At 42.1% G+C, this 19,836-nt stretch overlaps 1 protein-coding gene and 1 long non-coding RNA gene across 2 annotated transcripts in view; one reads left to right on the top strand and one right to left on the bottom strand.

Moving 5' to 3' along the window:
• The window catches only part of LOC144826435 (transient receptor potential cation channel subfamily M member 7-like), a 2,236,140-nt gene that overhangs the window by 811,722 nt on the left and 1,404,582 nt on the right, over nt 1-19,836 (top strand). Inside the window, exons 16-17 of the mRNA XM_078684762.1 lie at nt 9,682-9,962; nt 13,234-13,462. Of these exons, the coding sequence (XP_078540888.1) occupies nt 9,682-9,962; nt 13,234-13,462 (510 nt within the window). The remainder of the gene's footprint in view (nt 1-9,681; nt 9,963-13,233; nt 13,463-19,836) is intronic.
• The window catches only part of LOC144826437 (uncharacterized), an 871,719-nt gene that overhangs the window by 297,489 nt on the left and 554,394 nt on the right, over nt 1-19,836 (bottom strand). The gene's annotated exons all lie outside the window — the stretch shown is intronic.

The raw sequence follows: 19,836 nt of genomic DNA, 5'->3' as shown, positions 1-19,836 counted from the left end.
TTAGCCAAAGAAGAGGAAATTACACAAACAGCTGAGGCACTATTTAAGGAATGTGTACAGGATGATATCAATATGATTAGTAAACGGAATTTTATTACAATGTCCCTTGTGGGGAAATTTGTAGCCCGCAAGACTAGGAAAATTAATACTCATCTGAATACCCTGAAAATATGGTTCCGCCTAAGCTATTGAAGTTAAAGAAATTACTTAATAGAGCTGTACTAATGGCTTATGCTCATAGATTTTATCAGACCTATTCACTGTTTAAAGAAAATCTATAGGGTCTTAAAAAAGACTTATAAACAAGAAGTCTGGAAAGCGTAACTTAAAACTCAAGCTGGGCTATTGTGAGGCGGTAGGGCTTTTTCTGTAAATATATCAGAAGTCAGTTGGGTAACGTTTATAGCCAATTTGTACGGCTCATCGGTCCAGATGGTAAATCAACCAGGCATGTGGGCTGGATATGATTGAAATAGTATATCAACAACTAATGTGGGGAATGGTGAGTGTCACGACTGGAATTCCACAGTTCAACTCAATGACTTTAGTCTTGATTCAAACATTGACTTAGAAATTCTGAGAAGTAATCAAGTATTGACCCTGTTAAGTGGGCTTTGAGCTAATGGTGCCCCCGGACCTAATGGGCTACCAAATGCCGTGTACTGTGCCAATGTTGACATGTGGGCTGGTATTTTATATAATCTATTCAGTAAAGTGTTGACAATGGAGATTGTTCCAGAATCATGGCAAGGTAGCTTATTGCAGCCCCTCTATAAGAGCAGCCCGGTGGCCAATCATGCTAACTATTGGTTGATTTTGTTGACTGATGTTGATGTAAAGGTGTTTGCTTCCATTCTTTTGATGGATTTGAAAATTTGAGCTACACATGAAGGTATTATTCCATTTAATCAGACTGGTTTTCGGAAAGGTCAATCCACTACTACTAATCTGTTGGCTTTAACCTTACTTGAGGAGCGGGCTGTCCTAAATAAACAAAATTAATATATTGCTTTTATTGATCTTAAAGCAGCCTTCGACTCTGTGCCACGAAACTTGTTATGGAAAAAATGGTTAGATTGGGGCATTTCAAGGAACTTGTTGAAGGCTATTATTCTCTTGTATACCGATACTTGGGTTCAAGTTAGGTTGGGTGACGGCAATTCCTTATCAAGGAAGATTAGAACATATAATGGCCTAACTCAGGGTTGTGTTCTTGCTCCCTGTCTTTTTAATCTCTTTTTATCAGATCTTTCTCAGCATTTGGATGATGTTAGTGGGCATGTTCCTAGGATGGGGGGGGGGGGTACAAATTAGTTACCTCTAATATGCTAATGATACTGCTGATACTATCCTTGAGAGTCATACCCCTATTGGCCTACAAAGAATTTGATGACTATACACAACAGAATGGCATTGAACTGAATGTAAAAAAAAACAAAGTGATGAAAATTAGTGTAGTTAAACAGAAGTTTAATTCATGGAAGGCCAGAGCAGGTAAAATTGATGTTGTCAAGACGTATAGATACTTACGGGTCGTGTGCGGCAATCGAGTATCTTTTAAGTTTCATTTTAAGGATCTAAGGGCAAAGGCTGTGACCTTGATCCATCCTTTTAAATGTTTAAAATGAACTGTCAAATGAACTGTCAATAATATGATTTTATTTTTAAAGTAATTAAAGCCAAATTACAACCAACCCTCATATATGGTTCTCCCATTACTAGAGGAAAAGACCCGAAGGTTCTTGTTTTACTGGTTGTCAAGATCTTCAATGCAACTTTTGGGATTGCAATTCAGTGTGTCAAGCAGGAATAAGATTGGAGTTCGGTCTCCAGAGACCGTGCCTGGTATCAAAAGGAGCTTTTTTTAAATGTATGGTCGCTTTGTCCACATCAGCCCCTAAATCCTTCTGGAACATTTGTTGGCAAGAAATAGATACGTCTGTCTATGCTGCTAAATGGAGATCTTATATTTTAACCTCCTTCGAAGACATTGGTCTGCAAATTGCATTGCAAGATCTGAAAATGCCCAATTATAAGTTCATTTTTAAAAAACGTATCAAACCTGAATTGCTTAAATTGTATAAAAATGCATTAGTAGAGAAAAATTAATCATGGTATGTAATTAATTCATACCAATCCCTGTGTATTAAGCCGTATCTGATTTTTTTCCCAGCAAAGTATAAAAATATGTTTTTAAAGTTACGTATGGGAATAAATCCAAAAAAGGACTTTTAAGGCAATATTTTTTTGATGAGTGCGGTCAGATCAGCTCGTCAGGCTTTAATTATGTCACTATCTGGCGAATCGATTACGTTATTATGTCAATTGGTAACATTTTTAATAGCAGCCGAAAAATGCTAGCTTTATTTGATTTAGTTGATAAGGTGATAATTTGCAACATAACAATAGAAGTGTCACTGTTATTGTAAATTGATGCCCTTTATTATAGTTTTTATATGATGGTCATAGCAATAACTGCACATTAGCACTTTAAAATGTAATTTGTGTAAGAAATGTACAATAGAAATTCCTCCTTTTCAGTAACCTTTGATGCACTTTATCACTAGCACTTTGAAATGCAACATGTGTAATATCACGCTGTAGAAATTAATGGTTATTCATTTAAATAGTTTTCCGTTATATATAGGGAAATAGTATGTTGTGCACGCTGTCACTTTAAAATGTAAAATGTGCAATATTATACTGTAATTATTGACGTAAGGGGGTTGGATTTGAGCCCATAGATACATTTTTAAATAGCATATATGGTACCGTTTTTTATATTATGTGATGGGAAGATATTTTATTATCAACTTTGAGACATGATGATGCTGTGATTGCAATGATTTGGATTGGAAGCAGCATCTGCCCATGTTTCAGTGATGAAGATTAGCCCAGGGGTATGGGTGTCACAAAGTCGAGAAAATTCCACTCAATGTTTGATAAGGAATCTGGTATTAATGAGCACATAAGACACAAGTGGACTATTTAGAGGAGTCATGATGGTGGTAGCAGAAATACCAGGGTTAGTAGGTGGGTTGGGCATAAGTCCACCTATCGGTGTCCCACAGCCAGGACAGCAAACTCTAGGGGACAGTGGCGAGGTCACGGGGTTGTTTTTTGTGCATTCAAAGGATTCACCTGAATGCATATAGGCTAACAGAGTCTCACACAAGTAGGTTGCATGCAGAGTCTAACTGAAAACTGGCAGGGGGGCTGGCGCTGGGCACGGCCCAAGCGCGAACAGGGGCAGACCGGCTTGCCTTAGCAAGTAGGGCTTAATGGGCGGAGTCAGAGTATACAAGGAAATCGTGCAGCAATAGAATTGTCAAGGTGAGTGAACACAAACAGCAGCACTCAGGGGCGAGGCCTGCTCGCGCTTTGGAGCGATTTTTTTTAAAACAGTTGGGAAAATTTAGTAAACAAAATAGGGTCCAGCAACCGCCAGAGCAGGTCCCAGGCTATCCTGGAAACGGGGTCCTATTGTCAAAAACAAAGCAAAGTTAAATGGAAAGATTGAAATGTTAAATCATAAACTCAGTAATAACGGGCTAGCACATGATTACAAGCATTGGCATAGCCAATAGGTCTCCCCTTTGGGACCTTATAAGTGTTTAGCCATACAAACACTATACAGTAGAACAGAAAAAGTATCACCCCTCCAATAGTTAAACTTTACTGTTTCTTGTAAAGCACTTTAAATGCTTGCTAAAATGTAATGCCAAAATAATGACACCATAAGTAAATGCCAAGGAAATAAGAGAGACCTCAATTTAAAATCCTCATGTCAGCCTCCAAGGTACTCTTTAGGAATTGTAGACAAAGCTTTGCAAGTATTTAGGAACATGTGAAGATTGACTTTGAGATGCTATTGTTTATTCTAAGTTTATCGAACTCCTAAAAGTGCAATTTTCCGGTTACGTAAAATGCAGTTTACTATGAATTTGGATGAGTTTTAATGAACTCCTTGTCGCGCTAAGTGAAACTCGTGAAGCGTAGCACACCGACTTTGGTTTGGTATATTTTTAAAACTCAGTTTGCTCCGTAAATCTTTGTTTTTCACAATTAAGAGACACATTTGCTTGTTTTCCCTCTGAAAGGAAGAGATTTAGCGCTAAACGTCATTGTCACAAAGGCGCTTGGCGGGGCCGCGGAGGCGCCCCCACAGAACTCCTCTCGCATTGCTGCGTCACTGCAGGCAGTATCCTATAGGCATCAATAATTCCCAGATACAAATGAGACTGTCAGTTGTCCTGCTCTGCAGGCCACAAGCTCTCTGGGGAAGGGGAGGTAAAACATAATATCCATAATTAATGGGGGCCAGGGGCTATGGGGGGAAAAATATTAAACAATGTGTCTCCAGGCAAATGTCAGTGAATGCGGTCTGAACATGGGTTTTACACACAAGTGTTTGGCCTGGGAGAAGCGTCGTGAACATGTTAAAAGCTCTCAAGATGACTCATTGGAAGGACTCAACCAAGGCGCATGAAAGGAGCGCTTGCACGCGCAGCCAGGACCTCTCACTGGCGTCCTTCACGTCTGTGAGTCCACGTCTCAGATCAGCGACTGCACTTTAAATATTTCATGCACCTCGCCTGCATCTAACGTTGAGCTTGATAGTGAACTACTTACTGCCTTGTATGCACACGTGCATTGGATCTAAGCACATTTCTTATACTGAGCAAAAGCTAACAGTATTTCCTAATTATTGGAATTGTCCAATGACACGCAAGAAACAAGCCTTCCTGGCACAAATTAGTTGAATATGAGAAAAACGGAAACTCAAAGTGACGTTCACTGAACAAAACTGTTCCCACCAAGATAATAACAAGCGCGCGGCAGCAGGGGAGGGGGCCTGCGCGATTACCTTGCGGGAGAGTGCGACCATAAGGCAGCACCATATGGCGCTGCGCGCTCCCGCAAGGAAATCGCCAGACGTGCACGCGTTGCCATTGCAAGCAATGCAACGCGTGCATTTTTTTGCCACCAAAGCTGTGCCGATGGCATTAGGTCTCTCTCCTATGCAGCGCATGTGTGCTGCGTAGGCGAGACCTAAAAATGGCCCCCACACAGTGAGTCCGGGAGCAAGGCAACTCCCAAAACAGCAGGATGATCCGCCTACAAGGAAATCATGCAGCAATAGAATCATCAAGGTGAGTAAACAGTCATTTTTGAAAGACATGACCCATATGTTTCTTCCTGCTAAATTCATAATGCTATAATAGTACGTGATTTTTCTTCCTATATTTTTGATGGTAATATTGTTTGAGCCCACGCACTGATGTGTGGCGATTGAGTGAGCTAAAGCCTATTCGGTTCATCCTTAGTTCACCTTTAAACTTCTGTATCCTGCCAGAACTGAGTTGAGACAGCATTGCTGGGACATATGATAGGCTCTAGACCACTGGATCCCCAACTTTTTAAAACCACAAACCAATTTTTAGAACGACAAAGTTTCACGACTCGCCTTACTTTAATGGACATGAGGAGGGTGATTTTTTAATGTAACTAAAGCATCGTCTTGACTGTCGTAAATGATTGCATCCCCCTTGCAGATAGGCTGTACTGGGATATACATAGAAAGTAGTAACAGCTTATAGGAAGCACATTGATTCTACCTCTGGCAAAGCGCAGGTTGGCATGCAGGTGGGGTAGGGGAAGAGCTCCCAAATTTAAGGAATGGATTTAAGATTTTATACTCTGTCAAGAACAGTCGCTAACATTCGCAGAATCTTACCAATTGTGTCCAGATCTAAAGATATCTGGGATCCCTTACAAGCTTTCCAATTGAATAACCCACAATGATCTAAGTAGAACTAGAGTGAAATTGATACATGAGACTGAAAGAGGACGGGGCGAGAAGTCATGAACATGGGTTCGCCTACAGTTCACTATGAACATTTACAGCGATATTTAATGACGAGAGCCTAGAGATGTTAAAATTTGCTTTAATACACATGAAACTTTTTTTTAGCATGATATGTAATATCCACAATGTATTAATATACCTGATAACATGTTTAATATAAGCTGACAATAGCTAGAGAATTGATATGGGATGTAAATACGTCAACATGTAATCCTCAACTGCAATGTATGTGTGCTCCTGATATTATTGTATTTGAAATTAAATAAAAAACGAAATAAAAAAACTAAAGCATGGTGCTCTAGCCCACTGTCATTTACAGACAGCACATTTTCTATTGAAGTGGCCATTAACTTTACAGAGACATCCAGTTTTACTGATAAACTAAATAGCGCACAAATGATGTGTGGCAATCTGATTTCTTTGAATATCATTTGTGCCTCACCAAGTAAAGTGTCTTGATTTGTTTTCATCTATTAAAATCTGTATCCTTCACTCTTCAGAATTACAAAAACAATTTGCTTCATTTTTTCTTTTCCTAACTGCTGAATGAATATGGTTCATTTACAGGTATCTACACTTTGTTGTGTGTTGCACAAAGATAACAGCATCACACTTTCCTATACGCCAGCAAGATTGTTGCATAATTAATTTTAAAGTACTTACTTTGCAGTCAGAGAAAGAAAACTAAACACCAATCCCATAAGCAGCAGTTTGTTAGAAGACATATAGCCTGTCATTTGACCTTTGTAATTGTAGCACTATGTCCCTTCAAAATTCAGCTAGCGACCCACCAATGGGTTCCGACCCATCGTTTAGGAAACCCTGCTCTAGAGTTTTATTGTGACAGAAGCATCATATTGATCATCTATTCCTGTTTCTTAGCTCTCTGGGACACCAGAAGGGCAAGGCAGTCCACAAAAGGATATTTTGCCTGATGGCTAGAGCATGGCACGATTTAATGCAGAGAGCTAAGAGGGAGTAACCCACGGGAAGGATTCTGTGTTCCACCACTTTTTTGGTTGCTTTCTTGTCCTTGTCCATGAGTATTCTTGTTCTGCGAATCAGTAAGTCAGTCAAGACATCTTTATTCGGATAGTCAGATATCCATTAAAGACCAATAACATTAAAAACAAACAAAATCATGTAAAATACAAGATGAAACACAATTTATCAAACGCAAAATTAAAGCCAACCCTAAATTTGTGACTGTGAATCTGTTGGAAGGCGGCATGGGCTTCACTAGGCCCTGCTGCCTTGACTCCCAGGCCCACAAGAAAGGTTAATTTGCAACGCTTTTGAATGATCGGCTCCACACACTCACCACCTTTGGGTAATTCCTGGCTTTTGTTTCATCGGTTGAGGAGCCTGCAGGAAGAACTATTCATCATAAGTACTGGGTATGGAAGGTAAGTAACTTGTTCTTTCAGATAGGTTTTTCTCCAGCATGACTGATATAGGTATTGTCTGGTTCAGGGCTCTTCTCCAAAGGCCCAGGCAGCTAAATTATCGTTGCAATGGGAAGAGGTTTGAGACGCTATAGAGTCTTTACCAAGGGCTAAGGCTACCGGAATAAATGGGATCCCAGGTGATTTGTTTAAAGCCTGTGTGGATCTATGGGCTCCTCTCCTTAAACTGTATTTTAATGTAGCTGTTGGTGAAACATTCCTTGAGTCCTGGCGACACTCTGTTATTGTTCCAGTTTACAAGAAGGGAAACAGGAGTGACCCTTCCTGTTATAGACCCATTAGTTTAATAGATATTGAGGTTAAAATCATAAGCAGAGTCATCCTGAATAGATTAACCCAGTGGTCTGAAGAACAGAATATCTTGTCTGATATTTAGTATGGGTTTTGTGCAGGGAGGGGTACTGTGGAACAGAATCTTAACCTCCACCTTATAATTAGTAAATATTTGCGGGAAAAGAAAGGTTCTGTCCATCTTGCCTTTATGGATCTCAGCTCTGCATTTGATTTGGTCATTGGGAAAAACTTTGAGCTGAGCTGGGGTCCATCGGGTTAGTTTACTCAGGGATCTTCACCATGGATTAATGCCCCAGTACGCGTTGGCAATAAGGGTGAATGTACAAAGAGTTTTGCAGGTAGTAAGGGGGTTAGGCAGGGCCATATTCTAAGGTGGATGACTTTACATACTTGGGTATTTTACTAGACTCCAATTTTAGCTGGCAACCATTGTTTAAAAAGAACACAGGTTCCCTTATGAGAGCCTATGCAGGGGTTAATGAATTCCCTTCCCGTTTGGTTTATAACCCACTGAAAATTATGCTGGATATATATATATATATATATAAAGTCAAATGTATATCAATTTCAACCTTTAGCAGTGAAATATGGGTTATGTGAACATTGACCAACTGATGACAGCAGAGAATAAATAACTCAGAGGGCTTTTGGGATTGGGAATATATATATCTCTACCGAAATTATACATGAGGAATTAGGTATCAGTTACATTATAGATTACATTAGATTGTGGCCCCTCCTGCTCTGCTGTAGTGTTTGATTAAAAGAAGTACTAAGCCTGAGCAGATTAATGATTGCATGAAATTAGACAATGCATGCAATATACCATGGCTGGTTTACATCCTAGATAATTTTACTAAACGTAGGAAGACCAGAGTTATTTTTTAATCTATGTAATATTACCAAACAACCTTTTAATGGAAAAATGGTTTCTGAGTGAGACGCTCTATCACTGGCCAAACCATAATTTTTAAAATGTATCATGGTTAAGATGGTTCCAGGGATAGAGCCATATTTACTCGGAGATGCCTATTTACCAGTGCCATCTTTTAAAATTTTTTAGGCTGGGTCTGTTTCATCAGTTGTTGTATCCGAAGGAAACATGGTATAAGTATACTGATCCTCCATATTGTTCCTGTAATTTGTATTTCAATTGGTATACCTTGTACATCGTGATATGTCCTATGTTTGCACAGCTATGTCCCAAATTTTTAAAACCTCTTTTTTTTATTATGCGTAGGTCAGCTTTCTTTTTTTTCCAGCTGTTAAAATTTACAGTTAATATGTTAAAACATATCAGTGTTTTTTGTGGGAGTTTATAAAGCGTTACGGTAAGGGATACTCCCAGTGATATAGTATGCTGTATAATCTATTTATGCTTTTATGATTATATTAGGGCAATAACTGCTGGGATAAATTATCAGTATAATGGCATCTATTTAGGTTTGATTGTTTTAAAATGTTATTTTCTAAACTACTGTACTGCTAATTTTTATCTAACCTATCTCAAATAGTCTTTTTGAGCTGCCCATACTAGTAAATAAATCAGATAATCCAGGTGACCTAGCAGACCCTTAATGAGTCCACTTCTAAGGACTTTTCTGAGGTTTTTGTCCCTTTGGTGTTTGTGTTAGTATTGTGGTAGCACTTTGACAGTAAATATATTATGATTGTAATTGTTTTATATACTTAGACTGTTATGAGCTGCGATTCGTATTTATCATGTTTCTATGTATTATAATGCTTGTGCACTGTACACTTTAATGGTTATTAGAACCAAAATAAAGTTGATTGATGATGATATAAGTAATACATTTGAGAAACTTCCATTATGTTTTCAGGGCTATTAACATGAAGTTACACATCAACTTTGCTTGCCATGTTTGCTCCCATGTTTGAGTTTTGCACTTGTTCATAATCTTTCATCTTGTGATTGAAAAAATAAATAGTGTGCATGTAGTCAAGTTCAAAAATGCATTACAAAAGTATAAACATGACTAAATAATATATAAGTAGTTTATATGTTTTGATTTTCTTTTTTTTTTTTGTAAGATGGACAGCGTGACAGAAGAAGGAAAAAAGAGAAGAACCAAAGATGAAATTGTAGACATCGATGATCCTGAAACTAAACGATTTCCTTATCCTTTTAATGAACTATTAGTGTGGTCTGTGTTAATGAAAAGACATAACATGGCCCTTTTCTTCTGGCAACATGGAGAAGAGTCTATGGCTAAAGCACTGGTTGCTTGCAAGCTCTGTCGTTCAATGGCATGTGAGGCAAAGCAAAGTGATGTTGTTGATGATACATCTGAAGAATTGAAAGAGTATTCCAAGTAATTTAAAAAACATTTATATACAATTTATATAAGAATGCATTTAATTATATAATGGAGACATTTTAAAGGAGTATTTGACTGTTTTCTCATGTCATGATCTGGGTAAATGACGTCAAATAAGTTTTCAGTGAAGAAAATTATAAATATATGCAATGTTAAGTCACTTACGGTGAATAAAACTAAGCAATTGACTAGGCCATAAAATATAAAAAGACTTGTACCAAGTTGCATTGTTGATTGAGAAAGAAATGAATTTGTCTTCCAAAATTGGTGAAGTTTAGTTACTTTCTAAGTCTTTTGTACAAGATGAATGAATCCTAAAATCGATGGATTTAAGAAGCATCCACAAGTGGGGCATTAGGGTGCAAATAGGTTAATGACTTAGGACAAGACCTGTTGAAGCGATAGGGAGAAATTTCTGTTGGTAATTTTGGGTTATAATGTTGGAGATTGAAGTTGAAGGAATTGATAAGATATGTTCTTACATCACAAATGATGTCATTCTTACTCCTGCAAGTAGAAAGAGTTGATATGCAGTAAAACTTAAAATGTCAAAGAAGACCGCATAGAACTACAGATTAAGCATGCAAGAAATATGGAGTTGTAGTTTTTTTGCTTAATTATTTCTATAGTAACTAAAAAAAGGCATTTCAAATGAATAGCATTTTCTCTACAATTTATGACAATAACTCACTATGTTTTACCTCACTCTTGTCATGTTTGAAATTACTATATTGTACAGGATGCCTTTTGTGTTTTACTTCCATTTATTTTTCAATGCATGCCCCTTGAACCATTAATTTGAAACAGGCATATTTTTTCACATTTGGTTTGTAAGCAACAAGCCATCGAAATGTAATTACTATTTGTAGAGAATAGCCATGAGGTACCACAGGGTTCCTCCATCAGTCCTGTGCTGTTTAACATATATATGCGACCTCTGTTGAAGATCTTTAAGGTACATAAAGTCAGCGTGATCAACTACGCTGATGATACGCAGCTCGTGGTAACTCTTGAGGGTGACCAGGTGGACACACTGGACAGTTTCCACGCATGCATGCGAGAAATGGTGAAATGGCTGAAGGAAAACTCGCTTCAGTTTAACAATGAAAAAACAGAGATCTTGCATTGCAAGGTGGGGGGGTGGGCGGGGGTGTCCCTCGTGCCCCTCGTGCCCTGCCAGTTGACTTCTGGCCCATAACCTTGGATGGTATGCCGACACCAGTGGCTACCATACGAAATCTGGGGGTTAGTTTTAATGAGAAATTAAATCTGGAATCTCATGTTAATAAGCTGGTGGGAGGCTGTTACACCCTTATTCGAGGACTCCAGAAAGTGCTACCACTGTTGCCAGCACTGGGACGAACTACGGTAGTAAGGAGTATTATATTGAGCCGCCTGGACTACTGTAATGCCCTGCTTCTGGAATCCCCTGGATACCTGATTGCTAGGCTTCAGAGTATCCAGGCGGCAGCAGCTAAGCTAGCATTAGGTCGAGCACGTCGCTCCTCGACAACTCAAGCAGTGGCAGAGCTACACTGGCTGCCAGTCGCTCAGAGGATTCTGTTCAAATCTCTCTGTATAGTGTTCAAAGCACTCCATGGGCAAGGTCCCAAGCTGATCCCGGATAGGTTCCAATGGTATGAACCGACTCGTACTCTCCACTCCTCATCTGCCAGTCTGGCTAGAATCCCCAGGACAAAGAAGGTCACTCTGGAGGGGGAGAGCTTTCAGTGTGGCAGCTGCCCGCCTATGGAATCGTTTTCCCCTGGAAATCAGGAGCAGCCAGAGCCTGATGTTGTTTCAAAAAAGAGTTAAGACCTGGTTCTTTCCAAAGGTTTGAGAATTCTGCCTAGTAACAATACCGTCCTTGCCGCTCGCTTCATAACTCTTTGATAGCCTACTTACTCCGACCACTTGCCATCCTCTCAGCGCCAGGATGCCCGAAGGGTTACTTTGCGCTTTATAAATGTTAAAAATAAATAAAGCAGCATTTGTAGCTTTCTAGAAGCATGCATTCATTGCTGTAAATTAGTATGGCAGCTGATGTGGCTATCGAGCATGCCTTCAGTAAGACCTCTTTTTTGAAGGTGCAGTTTATGGTCAATAAGTACCCTGCAGCTTGTTAAATTGAATGCAAGTCTTAGACATGCTGTCTTCGAAGCTCATTATTTTGAGGTAACAGCATTAGGTAGGGGAGAGAGCTAGCACATCAAAGGAAGGACAAATATTGGTCCATCCCATGAATAGTATCTTCTGCATTTGAACTTAAGCGTCATACTAGGAATAGTCAAGAGAGACGCAGCACGCCATTCTGGGCAACAGGTGGAAATTCTCTGATAAAAATATATGAGGGCTCTATTGAAAACAAGAGAGCCTACTTAAAAGAGTGCAATCATAAACAGTGAGCTAATGAAGAATACATTTCGGGTGGGTTACATGATTTGGCTTGCCTTGCCCTGGCACCAATTAAAGGCATTTTGGTCTAACTAAAGTTGATGGTCTTGAGAGACAAGCACCACCAACTGCCTCCAGCCACCAGCACTTTATAGGAATAGGATAACAGGCAGAATAGAATTGGAAACATTTATTTGATGTAAGCAGCTGTTAATGATACAGCCAACCTGTTGTATGTTGAAGGTGAGATGTCATTCATAGTTAAAACCGTAATATCTTTACCTTGTTAGAGACAGAGCTACTGTTTAAGGCTGATAGTCTGACCACTAGTCCTAAGAGTGATACATTCAGTCTTTGAGCTATTAACATCTGATACTTGTGTTCTCGCAGCCGTCTGTAGATCAGATACAGACAATGTGTTTTGGGAGATTTTAATATAGATCCTAATCTAAATTCTCTCTCTCGCTTCTTAACACCCACCAGTTATTCCCTAGATAAGGCATATGCAGTACTACACATACTTTAGAACTGAACCGCAAACTTTGGTGATGCACAGTCATGCGGTGGGGTTGATGCATGAATGAGCGGAATGGATGCACTAGTGAGAATACGCTTTTGCTGGATCTGCTGTCAGCATTGTAACAGACATGTTTCATTTTGAGATGCTCATCCTTGACTTGGCTTTCAGTTAGGAAGTAGTGAGCATCTAAAGTAAGGGCAATAGAATCAGCATTCTAAATTGTTTAATTTATGAGCTTCTTAACATGAAATGCTCTTCAAAGGTGGAGAGTACGTAATGTTTTTCTTCTGCCTAATCAACATAAAATACATTTCCAATATTTTTTTTCTTCCAATTGTTTATTTTCCGCAGTGACTTTGGACAGTTGGCTGTTGAGCTTCTTGAACACTCTTTTAGGCAAGATGAAACTATGGCCATGAAGCTACTTATGTATGAGCTTAAAAATTGGAGTAACTCCACCTGCCTTAAACTTGCAGTTTCATCAAGATTGAGGCCATTTGTAGCTCACACTTGTACTCAAATGTTGCTTTCGGACATGTGGATGGGACGGCTGAACATGAGGAAGAATTCATGGTATAAGGTATGGATAAGGATATATAATGTGTATATGGATTTTTACCAATCACTTTGTAAATAAAAAACAGTAGAAATGTTATTCAAGCATGTAGTGGGTAAATTTGTTTTCAAGGTGTGCAAGTACATACATTTCTGATGGATACTTCTAACTGCAGATTCCTCACCTTGTAAATATTCATCAGACACCAGGCTGACTCTCAAATTCAAAGCAGTAGGTGGGGTTGTGCAGCTTCACATTGACGTTGTTTCGCTTTAGAAGTGATGAATGCAGCCACATTTATTTGCCAGACATGCACTCTGGCATCCATACCTTTAAGCTTTGTGGGGACAGTGGTACATTGGTGACAGATCCCCTTTAGATATGCCTCTGGTACTTAGGGTTGGAATATTACTACAAGACCTGTGACTACTACATCCACATGAACCCGAACTACTGCAAGGTTCCGCATTGGTGTTGACTTCAACCCTGTTTCTAGTCTCTTCGACATAAATACTGTCGAGGAAGTATACTTTATAGTAGTCTCCAACTCGGAGCTGAGCTTGTTTCGCCTTCTGCAAATTCTGCAGTCCGGACCCAGTGTATCCCATTACCCTTACTGTGTAGCTACTGAACCAGAATTATGATGAGGAAAAATGTGTCCCACAATAATGATGAGGATAATTTGAACGACGAATTACAAGATTCCAGCGGTTTGTACAACTTTCCAGGCATCTCACTAGTCTCTCCCTATTGTCTTGCCACAAAGGAGAAGTACATATTTTGCATTTGTGATCAGATGGGTTGGGGGCATCCTTGACCTGCAGCTCCCTACTATGGAAGCTAATAATAATGTCCACTCAGAGGACCTTCAGCCTGGCCTGGCCCCTACCGCATCTGCCTTATCCTTTAATGAGATCCTTATAGACACATTTCTGGGCATATGAGAAAGCCATGTTCTAGTCCCCCCTATCATTAGGCAGGTTACACGTTGCCACCGACCAGCTCCAGGAGAAACTTTATTTCTCACACAGCGACCAACTCCAGTGAGCTTGGTGAATCAGCATACATCAGCACAGTTACCCCTAACACTTTTCCTACGATCCCACCTGACACTAATCAGAATTGATGGAACCTTTTGCAAAGTGCATGTTTAATCCTGCCAGCCTTGCCCTACGCTCAGTGAATGCCAGCTACTGCCTTAGCCGTTGCACCAATGCTTTATGGGACATGGTCGGTCAGATCTTACCGGCAGTCTCAGGCGACCTACTGGCATCTTTAGCCCAAACTATTCAGGATGGATGGAATGCTGCAAAGTTTTATACCATCTGGCCTGGACAGGACAGATTGGATCAGGCAGTTGGCACAAGTGGGGAGTCATGCTTTAGCTCTGCAGATGTCATGCTGCATGAGGTCCACTGGCTTCTTTGGGAGTGTGCAAGTATCCTTAATAGATAGATAGATCATTTATTGCACAATCAATTAAAACCATTGTAAACAAACCGAATGAAAGTCAATAGAAAGTGCATTATATTCTCAAGGTGCATAATTTCTCACTGATGCACAATATATTGATTAAAGATGCCACTTCTCCCCCGCATGCTCGGCACTGAATGGCTGTAGCCTCTTTGTACCCTTGTCCATACTTGTAGGCCAATAGTGGAATCAAGTCAAACCGTAATCTCATTAATTGGCGCTTCATTCTCGGTTTTATGGGGGGAGGACAGGTAATGGGGCAGGACCCTGCTGTTGTGAGGTTTTGATGCCCAGCTTCCATGAATTCAATTTTTCAGGGTTAGTGCATCACTGTCGACCGACATTATCTATGCTTGTTTTGTTAGGCGTTTTGCAGTTGCAGAAGTGGGTATGGATGCTGAACATATTTCATGAGCTTCCAGCACCTCAATGCAGTGTGTTAGAAATTCATACCAAGATGACCCTCGGCTGCTTATCATTGACCAGATGAGTTTCTTGAGCGTATTGTCCCGAGGTTGTTTGCCTGTGAGGCAGTAGGCTTTGAACCTGGCTTACAGGATCCACTTTTGTGATGACAAATTGAATTCCGTACGGATTTGCGCGTGGGAGGTGGAAGTAGATAGAAAAAAACACTCTGCGTAAACAAGCTGACTGAGCTCTGTCCAGCCATATTGTAATTTTATCTTTGAAGGCTATTGCGCCATGGGCCACTGACAATAGAAATGTTGTCCCCAGATTTTGCCCCATTTCACGGATTAAGGGAGTAAGATCTGGTGAGCTCATGGTTTTCCTTGCTCTACAAAAGACCCCCTCTAGCGATTGAGCCGTTCCTTGCATTGTAGTGATGTGAGTGGACTGCCTTCCTTTGTGATCGACCCACACTCCCAGGTTCTTGTATGCGGTCACTATCTCAATAGGTTTACCTTCAGCATGCCATGAGCCGCTCCTCTTTTTTTGTCTGAAAATGACCATTGCCGCAATTTTTGCTGTGATTAATTTTAGATTGTTTTATGCAGTATAAGGACAATGCTGTTAGTAGCTGCTGTAGCCCGATCGGAGTTTGGTAGAGCAATATTGGGATGTCCACGTATTCGAGCTATTGGATTTCAGTTCCAGCAAATTTAGGAGAAAACTCGGGTTTCAGCCAAACAATCCGGTAAATCTGCCAGGTGCAGGTTAAAAAGCATTGGGGCCAATATACATCCTTGCTATAAACCTCTGTCGGTTTGTATGTTTTGGGTGGTAGACCAGCCTGAAGTGACTCTAACGGATATGCTATTTGATGCCGTTTACCTCTTTTGTGTGAAGGCAGAGTCAGTCCTAGATCCATTCAAAGAGTGGCGTCAAAGTTCACTCCTTGGATCTCTCTTACCTGCTAGGTAATTTCATCAACAGTTGTGACCATTTCGGAGTGAATAGGACCTTCTAATACTGTCCATGTCAGACCCTTCCTCTGGCACAGCAATCTTCTTAGTCTTTTTGGACATTGGGTTGTTGCTTCAAGAGCCAGTTCCTAGGCCATCAGGGACAACGGACTGCTCCGTCCCTGAGCCCTTCAGCAACCTCATCTTCAACCACATCTTGAAAACCACTTTAGTGTATCCTTAAGGCAGAATGCCACCCTGTAGGGGACAGTATCACTCCCTCCCTCTACGAGTCCAAATGTACCTGCAGAAGATTCCAGAAGAGATGGAGGAACAAAAAAAAACCGGAACCCACACTACCTTCAAATCTGCCATCAACACACACCACTTCCTCCTCAAAACCTGAAAGAAAGTGGCCCTCCAAGCCAGAATCAGCATCAACGTACACAACAGCAAAGAACTCTTTCCCACCGTTGAGGCCCAACAGCGAGATCAGACGTCCCTCCCTCCCAAGAACTCTGCAACAAACTCAGCACCTTCTTCCACCACAAGATCAGACAGATCTACAACAGCTTCGACACCCCAAACCCTGCCACTGCGCCCGCCATCACTTCACGCAACCATGCTGCACCCCAACAGACCATGCTGTACCCTGCTCACAAGTGATTACACTCAAGATCATGAAGAACATCCACTCAGGAGCCCCCGTCGGATCCGAGCCCTTACTACATCTTCCACAGAGCAGCTGCCACCATCGCCCCCCATCTGCGCCACACCGTCAACTGCTCCATCAAAACCACCACCTTCCTCGACGACTGGAAACATGCCGAGATCAACCCCCGTCTGAAGAGGCCATCTGCAGACCTGACCGACCTCAAGAAATTCAGACCGATCTTTCCCCTCCCCTTCTCAGCCAAGGTCATCGAGAAGGCCATCAAAACCCAATCCTCCACGTTCATAGAAGTGAGCCATGGCCTGGACACCTCTAATCTGGCTTCCAAAGCAACAACGGCACAGAGACCTCACTCCTTGCCGCCACCAACTACATCTGCTCCCTCCTAGACCGGAGTGTGACTGCAGCCCTCATCCTCCCTGATCTATCGGCTGCCTTTGTCACCGTCTCCCACCGCACCCTAAATCACGAGAATCCATGACGCCGCATCCACGACAAGGCACTCGACTGGATCCACTCCTTCCTCTCCTGCTGGACTCAGCGATTCTGACTAACCCTGTTTCTCTCAAAGCCTTCAGAGATTAGCTACGGATGCCCCAGGGCTCCTCCCTGAGCCCCATGCTCTTCAGTGTCCACATGGCCCCCCTCTCAGCCGTCATCCGAAGCGACGGACTCAACATAGTCTCTTACGCTGACAACACCCAGCCGACCCTTTCCTCACCAACGAACCCACAACACCCAGAACCAACTTCCATAGCTGAATGAAGACCGTTGCCACCTGGATGAAAGACAGTTGCCTCAAACTCAACTCGGACAAGATAGAAGTCTTCATCCTGGGACCCTCCCCTTCAGCCTGGGACAACTCTGCAGCTCTGGGACCCCCTACTACACAGACGGATCCTGCTTGCAACCTCTGCATCATAATGGCCTCATCGCTCACAATGAACTGCCAAATCGACAGTTTCCTCAGCTTGCTACCACACACTCAGCCTACTTTGAAAGACATTCAGATGGATCCCCACAGAATCCAGAAAGACGGTTACCCACGCACTTATCACCAGCAGACTCGACTTCGGCAACGCACTCTATGCCGGCATCAGCCAGAAACAGCATAAGAAACTACAGAACATCCAAAACTCCGCTGCCAGACTGGTCCTCGACATCCCCCACTGCAGCCACATCATGCAACACCTCCAACAACTTTACTGGCTCCCAGTCAACAAGAGAATCCCCTTCAAGCTCCTCACAAATGCCTACAAAGCTCTCCACGACGAAGGATCAGCATACCTGAACCACTACCTCACATTCCAGGTATCCGCAAGACAACCCCGTTCCGCCCAACTTGCCCTAGCCTCTGTCTCCAGGATCCAGAAGACCAGAACCGGTGGAAGTTCATTCTCCTACCTCATTGCTAAGACCTGGAACACCCTACCCTTCCACCTCAGGCAATCCACTTCGCTGACCCAATTAAAAAAGGACCTCAAGACTTAACTCTTTGAATGGTCCTACACCCAAAGAGACCAGCAACTCTGGTTGCAGCACACCTTCAAAGGTCGGGTGTTGTGCTCTCCCGCTACCTCGACTACCAGCTGTTGAATGCAGGCTCACCCTAGGACGTTGTAGACCACCTCTAGACAATGGCGAACCTTTTAACACCTTTAAGGTTCATTATCAATGCCTCTTACATCTGACTCCTTCACCATAACATCCTGAATATAGTACTATTTGAAGCATTTCCCCTGGAGCAGGGCATTCAAACTTTGATACCAATGCTTCAGTATCTGTCCTGGAATTCAGTGAGGGTGACTCTGAGGATACTGGGACCAGTGACTGCTCCCCTGCTATGGCGGAGGAGCGTCGCCCCACTACTTTTAAGCAGTGCAAAATAAACATAAAATGATATGTTTCGATCAGTACTGGCTTTGCGGGGCGGCGGGTGGGCGAGGCTGCTTTGCTCTCTGGGCAGGGGAAGAGTGGTTTGCCCACTCCTAAGTGCACATGACTGTTTGGCCGGCCCCCTCGGGCCACCCAAAACAGTCATGCACACTTTACTTGTTTTCAATGCAGCCTGCATTACAGCCTGAATGGAGAACATGCCCAGGCCCCCAATCTTTGGCTGAGTGTCGAGCCAGGACCTTCAGACCAATCACAACGCTGCATTGCAGCATTGTGATTGCTCAGTGGAGCCTGGATGCTTACAGTCTCAACGCAATATTGGAGCGTTGTGATTGGGCTGGAGAGCCTGGCTGTGCTTCCTGTTCCTCGAGTCAGACGAGGAGAGCAGGAGCAGGGACGCAGGACGCTGCAGCAAGGTAAGTGTTTAATTAAAAAAAATCTTATACACCCCCTCCTTTTGCCCCGCAAGCCATGCCGGCTACCAATGACTGGGATGGTTGGCTTCCTGCATCCTGCTGATCAGCCATGCCAGGTGCTATGTGCAACCTCTGCAGTGGAACCTGAAGTCTCAGTAGGCGATACTTCTTAGATTCCATCCAGGCTTCGTATTAGACTGCAAAAGATCTGTTGGGGTAGCTGCTCGACCTTGATTCAGCCAGCGGTAGACCCCTCTCCATAACCCACTCGAAACTGATGGTTGTGATGGATGCATCACTGCTGGTGAGGCCATCTTGGAAGGTGGCAAACAGAGGAATGTCTACATCAGTATGTTGGAGTTGAGGGCAATCTGCTTGGCACTGAAGGCCTTCCTGTGAACAATCAAAGAGAGGCTGGCATAGATTCTCACAGACAACACCACTGCCATGTTGACAACTAACAAGGGAAGTGTCCGAGATGGAGGCAATAATTCCCCAACATCCACATCCTACAGCCTGAATGCTTCCCACTAACTACCCAAGGGGACGGGCAGACACAGCTGAGCATCTGGGGGT

Source organism: Lissotriton helveticus, chromosome 3_2, assembly GCF_964261635.1.
Source record: "Lissotriton helveticus chromosome 3_2, aLisHel1.1, whole genome shotgun sequence".
Classification (NCBI taxonomy): domain Eukaryota; kingdom Metazoa; phylum Chordata; class Amphibia; order Caudata; family Salamandridae; genus Lissotriton; species Lissotriton helveticus.
This window is presented reverse-complemented; position numbering and strand designations above follow the sequence as displayed.